Source organism: Urtica dioica, chromosome 6, assembly GCF_054948205.1.
Source record: "Urtica dioica subsp. dioica isolate 48M chromosome 6, U.dioica_male_clone48M_v1_H2, whole genome shotgun sequence".
In the NCBI taxonomy this organism is placed as follows: domain Eukaryota; kingdom Viridiplantae; phylum Streptophyta; class Magnoliopsida; order Rosales; family Urticaceae; genus Urtica; species Urtica dioica.
Window position 1 is genome coordinate 28,030,103 of NC_142761.1, and position 10,904 is coordinate 28,041,006.

General features: G+C 42.3%; 1 protein-coding gene across 1 annotated transcript; it reads left to right on the top strand.

Moving 5' to 3' along the window:
• The first annotated feature begins 2,476 nt into the window (after positions 1 to 2,476).
• Positions 2,477 to 9,362, top strand: LOC149393554 (uncharacterized). The gene is made up of 4 exons (XM_089618075.1): positions 2,477 to 2,563; positions 7,903 to 8,004; positions 8,089 to 8,467; positions 9,166 to 9,362. The coding sequence occupies exons 1-4, from the start codon at positions 2,477 to 2,479 to the stop codon at positions 9,360 to 9,362; spliced, it is 765 nt and encodes a 254-aa protein (XP_089474201.1).
• Positions 9,363 to 10,904: the final 1,542 nt, after the last annotated feature.

Below are 10,904 nucleotides of genomic sequence, written 5' to 3' on the forward strand. Positions count from 1 at the left end.
TTAGGTTAGAGAACATTTACCTTCTTTCAGACAGGCTGGATTCCATATCTGTAAATCACTTCCCACTGGAACCATGTTCCGCAATGCTCCCAAGACATAAGCTGTGATTAGCATGATAGTGGCCTTTTAGAGAATGAGTCAAAGAGTGCGATAACATAATCCAGTGTCCATGATCACTTTAAGATTTAGATCAAGTCTCACTGTGACCATCATTTGTGATCTCGGTTAGTGTGTCGTTACGATCATTAAACGACACATCAACAAGCAAGATCTGTCCGGGTCGTACACTTTAAAAGAAGTGTAGAATACTCCCACTAAGTGATCAACCTTCACTTGTATTCCACATATATGATTTCAGATTCAGCTACCCAGGCATGAACCAATCATCGACCAGTTTTAGTTCACCGCCTGAGCTCAGATGCCGTGCATGTGACTCAGTTCGATACAGAGACTATGGGTTGATAAATGTTTGATAAATCTTAATGTATAAGAAATAACGCTTTCGATTCGAATAACTTATAGATATCAAAACTTTATTTTATTAATATTTCTGTGAGAATTTAAAAAATTATCTTCTCGTTGGCAAGAATTCCTAATAGTCTCGCACTTTGACCTAGAGAAGATATGACATATATCTAAGACCTATCACTTCTACGTGTTTCAAGAACACACATTCAAGCAGCCAATTAGTCATTGGATCCACGACGTTATCTAGCGTCGAGATCTTCATGACAGCCACGTCTCCCCATCGAACTATCTCCCTAATGAGGTGGTATTTTTGCTCCATAAGCTTTCCTCTCTTATCGCTGCGAGGTTCCTTCGAGTTTGCAATCGCTCCAGTGTTATCACAGGGGAGTTGCACATGCTCGTTCATATCAAGAACTACCTCCAGTTCGGCTAAGAAGTTCTTAAGCCAAATAGCCTATATGCTTTCTTCTCTTATCGCTGCGAGGTTCCTTCGAGTTTTCAATCGCTCCAGTGTTAGCACAGGGGAATTGCACATGCTCGTTCATATCAGGAACTACCTCCAGTTCGGCTAAGAAGTTCTTAAGCCAAATAGCCTCTTTGGCTGCCTCGGATGCAACAATCACTACTACAAATTAACATATTGGGTGCGGAAGGGTATTAGGTGCGACATGTCGCACTTAAAAGTCGCACCTAAGCTCATATTAGGTGCGACTTGTCGCACCGGATACTCTACCAGATGATAAAAAAAATTCGCTAATTTTAAGTGGTATCGTCGCACCGGATATGTTTTTGTCGCACCTAATGCCATTAGGTGCGACAATGTCGCACCTAATACTAATAGGTGCGACGGTTGTCGCACCCAATAGTTTTAAAATTCAAAGTTGTCAGCCATATTCCCCCGAAATTTTTTGGGTTTCGGATTTCATATCCGGTGCGACATTAGGTGCGACATGTCGCACCGAATATGTGTATTAGGTGCGACAGTGTCGCACCCAATAGGTTTAGGGTATTATAAATACTCGAGACACCTTCTTCCTTACCCGAGTTTCAAATCTATCTGCATATCTCCCTCTCTCTCAATCTCACTCTCTCTCTATCTCTCCGACCAGCCTCCACTCGGCCTTTCTCCGGCAACTTGCGTCCCCTCCGCCGTGAATCTCGCCGTCCTCCAACGTACGCCTCACTCTCTCTCTCTCTCTCTCTCTCTCTCTCTCTCTCTCTCTCTCTCTCTCTCTCTCTCCCTCTCTCTCTCTCTCTCACCCTCTCTCCGTCAATCTCACTCTGTCTCTCTCCGACCAGGCCCGACCCACCCGACCTCAGTCGAAGCCCTCGAAGACCGAAACCCAAGCCAAGCTCTGATTCTCCGCGCTGAACTCAAGCCTGGTCGGTGAAACAACGACCCGAACATCCTCCGGCGAACTAGTCCTCACCTCGTACACCGCTCCGGCCTTGCTCCCCGGTACTTCAACACCTCGCTCCCTCCTCGAACACCACCGAGAACGTTCAGATCCCTGCCAGAGCCCCGACTCCGTTCGCACACGCGTTCGTCCTCTCTCGGACGAAAACCGAGTCTCCTCCGACAGCCCCCTGCGAGGCACCTTAGGGAACGGCAACCACCACTTGTCCCGTTGAACTTCGAGCCCCCCAAATCCGTCCAGCTTCTGCAGGTCAGAGCGCCGCCGCAGGACCATCACCTCGAACGGCCTCAGCTCGACGATTGACTCGCTCACGCACAACAGCCCTCGGCCCAGCCCCCGGCCCATCCTCGGCCCAGCCCTCGGCCCTACCCGACGTTTTCTTGGTGATTACATTACCCTAAAACTAGTCACATAGAAACTCGTTTTCTTGGTGACTAGCACAAATTAGGCAAAATGATGACCAAAACTGAAGGGAAATAATTTTGTATTGACTTGAAATATTTCAATAGAATATTCATTAATAGATTTTAGCATGTTTGTGACATTTGGTTGTGACTTGTGAGCATTCTTATTAATTTATTTCACGATGTATGTTGCCGCAGCTCGTCCCCGACTTACTGCAGCCCGTCCCCGACCTCGCCGCAGCTTGGTCACTCGCAGCCCCGCGTCATATCTCAGTGCCTCGTCGTCGCCTCGGAAAAAGGTTAGTTATTTGTAATTAGTAATATTTTTAGATTATTTAATATTTTTAGATTATTTCATATAGATTAATTAGTAATATCTATGAAAATATAACTTTGATTAGATGTTAACACGTTTAATTAATTACTTAATTAGTAACATGTTTAGTTAGATTAATTAGTAATATATATGAAAATAGTAACATGTTAGATTAGATGATAATATAACTTTGATGAAAATAGTAGCATATAGTAATAGTCAATTTTTTTTAATAATGTGTAACATGTTAGATTAGATTAATTAAGTTAAAAGTAATATATTAAATTAATTAGTAACGTGTTTAGTGTAATTTAATGTAATTGTAACATGATTTGTTTAAGTTGAGTGCAATTTGTTGAAAATTTGGTTAATTAATTAATTTAATACTTTTTAGTTAGATTAATTAGTAATATATATGAATATATTTTAAAATGAATTAGTAACATGTTAAATTTAATTTAAACTTATTGAAAATTTATTGCAATGGAGCTACGGAGGTTCAATTTAATATTTAGTATGTTAATAAGATAGTCTTGGTTGGTTATATATGTGTTTTTTTTTTAAATTGCAGATTTTGGTTAGTCAATATTTTAGGGGAAACTCTGCCGAATTTTCAGTAGAATAAAACGTATTTGTCAAGAAAATTAACTCTTTCGATAATATATTTTAACGAATTAACTAATTTGTCGAAATTGGTTAACTCGTTAATGAAATCAGTAGTGAATTTGTATATATTAACGAATTCTAACCTTTTTTCAAAATTAATACATGTCAATCACAATTTCTCTTTCATTCTTACAAATTCGCTCTCGAATCTTTCAAATATTAACGATAAACTCTCAATTTCCTAACAATTCATCACTCTCAATTTCATAATAATTCACTTTAAATTTCAAATATTAACGATTCACTCTCAATTTTACCTCTCAATTTCCTAATAATTCATTCTTACAAAATGAATTCTAACGATTCAGTTTTATATCCCAATTTCCCGTCTCATTCAGAAGAATGTCAAATCCAAGTAGGGACTGGATTACCGAGAACAATCGGTTGAGTTTGCAATATAAAACAGGGGTTAACGAGTTTATCCGCGTTGCAAGCAGACTCCCAAACGAAAACGGTCATTATCGTTGTCCTTGTAAGTCTTGCAATAACGTGAGATGTCTGGACATCGGGGTCGTAAAGAATCACCTTTTGAACAAGGGGTTTACTCCGGGATACACCGAATGGTATCATCACGGCGAACGTCGAATGGTAGAAGATGCCAGCGAGACTAACCAAAGAGGAGTCGGTGGATTGCACGATGCTCTTCATGATATAATGTATCACGAGGACTTCGACGATTTTACAGATCCGACTCCGAGTGAAGTGCGTGCAGATGAGCAAGTGGAAGATTTGTTCGCTGAGTTGGAAGCAGAATTGTACCCTGGGTGCAAAGAGTTTTCGTCTTTGTCGTTCTTGGTTTCGTTGATGCACATCAAAGTCACAAACCATTGGACGAACAAGTCGTTTACAGAATTGTTGCAGCTCTTGAGGAAGTCTCACCCAATTGGTAATCGAATTCTGGAAAAACACTACGAGGCAAAGGCGAAGCTGAAGCGTTTCGGCATGGGATACGATATGATCGACGCGTGCATCAACAATTGTGTGTTATTTCGAAAAGATCTCGAGAAAGCTGAAGTGTGAAGTGTGCCCAATTTGCAATGAGAGCAGATGGAAGCCAACCGGGAAGAATGTATCACAAAAGATATTACGATACTTACCCTTGAAAGATCGATTGAACCGATTGTACGCTTCTCGAAACACGTCGCTTGAGATGCAGTGGCACAAACGAGATCGCATCAAAGAAGAAGGCGTTTTACGACATCCTGCAGATGGTTCGACGTGGAAGAATCTAGATGAGAGATACCCAAATTTCGCTGCAGAGCCTCGTAACGTACGTCTGGGACTAGCTTCTGATGGGTTCAACCCGTTTGGGGAAATGAGTCTAGCGTATAGTATGTGGCCCGTGGTACTAACTGCGTACAACTTGCCACCTTGGTTGTGCATGAAAAAAGAGTACTTGATGCTAACGCTTTTGATACCGGGACCGAGCTCACCTGGAAAAGACATGGACGTGTTTTTAGAACCACTAGTTGAAGAGCTGAAAGAATTGTGGGATAATGGATTCCAAGTGCGAGACGGGGCGAACGATGAAGTGTTTTGGTTGCGTGTCGCGCTTCTATGGACAATAAACGACTTTCCGGCTCGATCGTATTTGTCGGGATGGAGTAGCCAAGGGTATCTTGCTTGCCCCACGTGCAACATTGAGACGCCATCTATGAAAAATAGAAACAGGATTGTCTACTATGACCATCGTCGATTCTTGCCTACGCCTCACCGATTGAGGAAAAGCACTGATCACTACGTAAATCGTCACGAGAAGCGCCTGAAACCTGTCAAGTTGACTGCGCAAGACATACTCGATCAGTTGACTAGTGTGTCTTCCACGACAACCGGCAAGAATATCGGTAAACGAAAACGTGCTGAGTGCGAATTGAATTGGACCAAAAAGAGCATCTTTTATAAGTTGTCTTACTGGTCAGAATTGGAGTTGAAGCACAACATGGACGTGATGCATATAGAGAAGAACGTGTGCGAGAATCTTCTCGGGACGATGCTCAGCTTGGAAAAGAAGAACTACGATACGGAGAAGTCGAGATTTGACTTGATGGACTTGAAAATCAAGTCTTCTCTGCACTTGAGACAACAAAGGAATGGGTTGTACAAACCGCCGGCAGCGTACACGTTAACGCTTGAGCAGAGACATCGGTTTACCGAGTTCCTCGAATCTGTTAAATTCTCAGACGGGCTCGCTGGAAATTTGAAGAAAAATGTAACTACTGACGGGAAGCTCACAGGTTTGAAGTCGCACGATTGTCACGTGATCATGCAGAGGCTGTTGGCTGATGGTATTCGCCCTTTTGTGCCAAAACCGATACAAGAGACGATCTCAGAGCTGTGCAAATTTTTCAAGTTGATCAGTTCTAGAACCCTGAGAGTGGACGATCTCGAAAAAGTGCAAGATTCAATCATTGAGATATTGTGTAAGCTTGAGATGATATTTCCGCCAACTTTTTTCACGATCATGGTTCACGTGACAATTCATCTACCAGATGAAGTGTTGTGTGGCGGTCCGGTGCATATGCGATGGATGTACCCAATTGAGAGATGCCTTGGAACGTTAAAACAATTTGTCAAAAATAGAGCTAGACCCGAAGGCTCCATTGCGGAAGCGTACGTTGTAGAAGAGGCATTGACATTTGTTGCAAGGTATCTCGAAGATAAGAAAACTGTCAATGAAGTTCAAGTGCGGGAACTTAGTGTTTTTCGATCTGAAAACTGTGTGCCTTACGGGATGATGAAGCCGATAGTTTTAGACGACGACCAAAAAGAGAAGGCGGAGTGGTACATTTTTACCAATTATGCAGAAATCGATCTGTATTTGATGTAAGGGAATCTTTCATTTAAATATGTACATAATCTAGCTCATTGATTTACATCTAATTACGTAATGTTAACAGTGAGCATTTGGAACTTATACAAAATAACTCTGAAGCGGGAAATGCAGATTCTGATCTTGAAGCAATGCACAGAAAAGAATTCAAAATTTGGTTTGCGAAAAAGGTAAACCGAAAGGATTCATTTGCTGAAAGCATACTAAAATTGCTACTAAAATTGCTAATGACATCATCTTAATTTGCATATTCCAGATTTATGACATGAAAGTTAGTGGTTCCGACGTGTCTGAAGAACTTTACGCATTGTATACGGGATCTATGCAAATTGCTCATCAGTATCCGAGTTGCTTTGTGAATGGCGTGAAGTGCATCACTCGTCGTCGTGATAACCAACGAATCACCCAGAATAGCGGTGTTTGTGTGCCCCTGAACGACTTCAACTTTTACGGTCGAATGGAAGACGTAATCGTGATGAACTATACACATAACTGTCGTGTCGTACTGTTCAAATGCATATGGTATGGTGACAAGTACAATGCAGGACGTATAGTGCACGTTGATAAGACCACCGGAGCAACGAGTTCGTATACCGCCAAAGAGTGGTTTACAGAAGAGCCGTTTATACTCGCGACTCAAGCGAAGCAAGTGTTTTACATCCAAGATCTCCTTAAGGGTCGCGAATGGGAAATCATTCAGGAATGCAATCAACGTGGGATATGGGACATTCCTGAAGTTGATCCGACCACTTCAGCATCGATTCCATTGACAATAGAATTGTCAAATATCGACCGTCTTAATCATCGACACGAAACTGCTACGGCCGAGCTTGTTAATGTCGTTGAAGATGATGAAGAAGATGAAGCGCTTGCCGTTTTTGAGGGAGACGATGTTGATGTCGATACTAACATTACATCGAGTGACAACGATGAATGACTAACACCATGTAATAACCGTAGTCGTCGAATAGTAATTACATAGTAGTTAAAAATACTAACTACAATTCATTTTGCAGGATGTCTACTTCAGGTCAGGACCCATCAGGAGGAGAGCGTGACCCCCCGCAGATGCCGAGGAAGAAGCGGGGACCAACGACTGGCGTCGTTTCTGCGAGAGCTCGTGTTGGGACCCTTGGAGCGAACACAGTTCGCTACGATCAGACTGCACAGGCGTTCTACCAAGACGTCAGGGAGCAAAATCCGTTGATCGGGACGTTCCAAAACCGATTAGGAAACCTGATCAAGAGTACCATTCCAGTCGACCTCCCAGACTGGAATCATGTGCCTGCGCAGAGTGTGGCGGCTCTTATGAACTCGATTCATAACGAGTATAACTTCGTTTATGAACATCCCGAGAGTGGCGAGCTTGTGCCTGCAGATCCTATTCGCAACGAGATTGATATGGCTATCATTCGCGATGCGAAGAGGATGCGCCGTGGCCAAAAGTCGAGGTTGTCGCAGCTCTTCTTCAAGACATTTTGCGGGAGTAAGGATCTCGCTAAAAATGAAACTCCCGAAGGCTACAACAAGGACGCCTGGTTGAAAGCAATAGAGACGTTCGACTCGCCGGAGCATAAGGTATGAGTTGAACTTCCGATGGTTATTCGAATAAAATTAAACTTAACGAATTTATGTCTTGCAGGCAAAATCTCTCCGCAACCGGGAAAATTCGAAGATGAAGAAGACGAAGGCGAGACAAGGGTCGCTTAGTTTTTTTGGTCATCGCTCGAGGAACGTAAGTCTCCTAATATTAATATGCAATATAAATGTGATTCATATTTTAATGTTGAAAAATTACAGCGAAGAGAAGATAGGAGTATAGGCTCGGCTTTAGCGATATGGTTAGAAAAACACCAGGACGCTAAGGGATCGTGGACGACGGACTTCGCGAAGACGCAATACGTAAGTTAATTTTTTTTTTATTTACTATATTTAATTACTTTATTTCTTCTTATCTGATAAGTTTTTTGTGGTTTTATTTTGAAGGATCAAGTCACCGCCCAAACGATAGATATTTTGCGGCAAGCGGAGGAGCAAAACATCGTGATCTCCCAAGAAGATGCGGAGATGTACGCGATGCGCGATGTTTTGGGAGTGCGCAGAGACTGGGAAGTCGGTTTAGGGCCTTCGATCCCAAGGTCATCGTTGGGTGTTGCCCAAACGCTAGATGGAGGCTCGTCAAGTTCGTCATCTCAGACCGATCCATTGGTTGCCGAGATGCGAGCTCAGATGGATGCCCAACAAGCCGAGCTGCAAGTGATGCGGCAACAGATCGCCTTCCTCAGCCAGCAGCACAACCAGCCTCCCACGACTCCTCAACCTCCGCCTGCATCGCAACCAGGTGGGACGGATCAACAGACGCCAGGTTCCACGCCGGGTTCTACGCCTGGTTCTATGGATTACTTGCGAGACCGTCCTTACGGAAGCGGCGGAACGAGCGGCAGCGCGTCAGGTAGCGGTGGACGAGGACACGGAAGCGGTTCTCGAAGTTCTGGCAACTTATTCGGTAGAGGAAATTCTACTATCGATAAGTTTTATAGGAAAAAAAATTAGGAATTCATTTTTTTCGCTTTTTTTGGAAAGAATTTGTATTTTTAATTAAGAATTCTATTTTCATAATATTATTTCTAATTCATTTAGAATTTTTTTAATTAATTTTTATTTAATTTTAAATGAATTTTAATTTACTTTTTTAATTTTGTTTTTTTTTTTTAATTTAACAAACATATTCGGTGCGACATTGTCGCACCGAATACCATGGCGCGAACATATTCGGTGCGACAGTGTCGCACCCGATATGTATTTACCCGCCAATTTTATAAAATTTGGCAGGAAAATAACTTGGGCATTAGGTGCGATACGTCGCACCTGAAAGTGTCACACCTAAAGGGGGACTTATTAGGTGTGACATGTCGCACCCAATACCTTATGCGACGGGTTATCCGGTGCGACGCTGTCGCACCTAATGTCGCACCTAATAAACTTTTAGGTGCGACATTTGAAGCATTGGGTGCGACATTCGTCACACCGGATAACGTATTTTGTCGTAGTGAATATATTCAGCTTTCATCGTAGAGTCTGCGATACGAGATTGTTTAACGCTTCTCAAGACAATCGCCCCTCAATTGAGAGTGAACACTGACCCAAACATTGACTTTAACATGTCACGGTCTGCTAGAAAATCAGAGTCATTGTATCCTTGTACCACCAAGTCATTACTTGTGTACACAAGCATCATGTCCCTAGTTCTCTTAAGATAGTTGAGGATATGCTTAACAGCTATCCAATGATCAAGACCAGGATTTGACTGGTACCTACTAACAACTCCAACTGCATAGCATATGTCATGTCTAGTACACAACATGGCATACATTAGACTCCCAAGTGCCGAGGCATATGGAACTCGACTCATATCCTCCACTTCTTGAGTGTCTTAGGACACTGCTCTTTGGACATGGCTAACCCTGTCCGCATCGGTAACAATGCGCCATGAGCATTTTTCATCGAGAAGCGGGCAAGTGCCTTATCAATATAAGTACCTTGAGACAGAGCTAGTAGTTTGTTCTTCCTATCACGTATGATTTGGATTCCAAGAACAAAAGCCGCATTTTCCAAATCCTTCATTTGGAATTTCTTTGCCAGCCATGCTTTTATGTTAGTCATGATCTCAATATCACTTTCTATTAGTATGATGTCGTCTACATAAAGCACTAAGAAAACCACTACCTTTCCCTTTGAGTACTTGTAAACACAAGGATCGGAAAGGTTTTGTCCGAAACCATAGGTCTTGATAACCTCATCAAACATTTGGTTCCAGGATCTAGACGCTTGCTGAAGTTCATAAATGGACTTCAATAATTTGCAAACCTTGTGCTCTTGACCCTTTTGTATGAATCCTTCTGGTTGAGCCATATAGATTTCTTCTTCTAGATAGCCATTAAAGAATGTTGTCTTTACGTCCATTTTCCAGATCTCATAATCGTAATGAGCGGCAATGGCTAGAAGAGCTCTGATGGATTTTAACATGGCTACCAGAGAGAAGCTTTCGTCGTAGTCGATTCCTTCTCTTTGGGTGACAACCTTAGCCTCAAGTCTAGCCTTTTAGGTTTCGACTTGTCCATCAGCGCCTTTCTTTCTCTTATAGATCAACTTGCAGCCAATCAGTCTAATTTGCACGGGTGCATCTACAAGAGTCTAGACTGAGTTTGAGTTCATAGACTCTATCTCTTGATTCATGGCTTCTAGCCATTTATCTTTGTCCAAGTCGACCATTGCATCTTAAAATGATGCGGGGTCGTCGTCGCTCGCATCCAACGCAACAACGTTTGCTTCAAACCCTAGATATTGGTTAGGCTCTCTAGAGACCCTCCTACTACGATGAGGAAATGTAGCACTTGGACCAACATTTGTGTTTTCTTCTTCATCTCCTACTCTCTCATCAGTTTTTTAGGTGGAGATAGTTCCCCTCGGACGTTAGTCTTTGGGGTTGGTCTAATCGTTTCCTCAAGTACTATTGTAATACAAGGCTTATGTAATTTAACATAATCATCTTCAAGAAAAGTAGCATGAGTAGAGAAAAGCTTTTCTTATCCATAGGATCATAGAATATACCTCCTTTAGTCCCTTCCGAATAACCAACGAAGAAACATAAGTTTGTTTTTAGTTCCAGTTTACTCGCCTTCTTTTTCAAGACGTGAGCGGGACAACCCTGTATGCAAAAGTGACGGAAGCTAGGATTAGCTCCGTTCCATATTTCCAATGAGGTTTTGGATATCGATTTAGAAGGAACATGGTTTAAGACA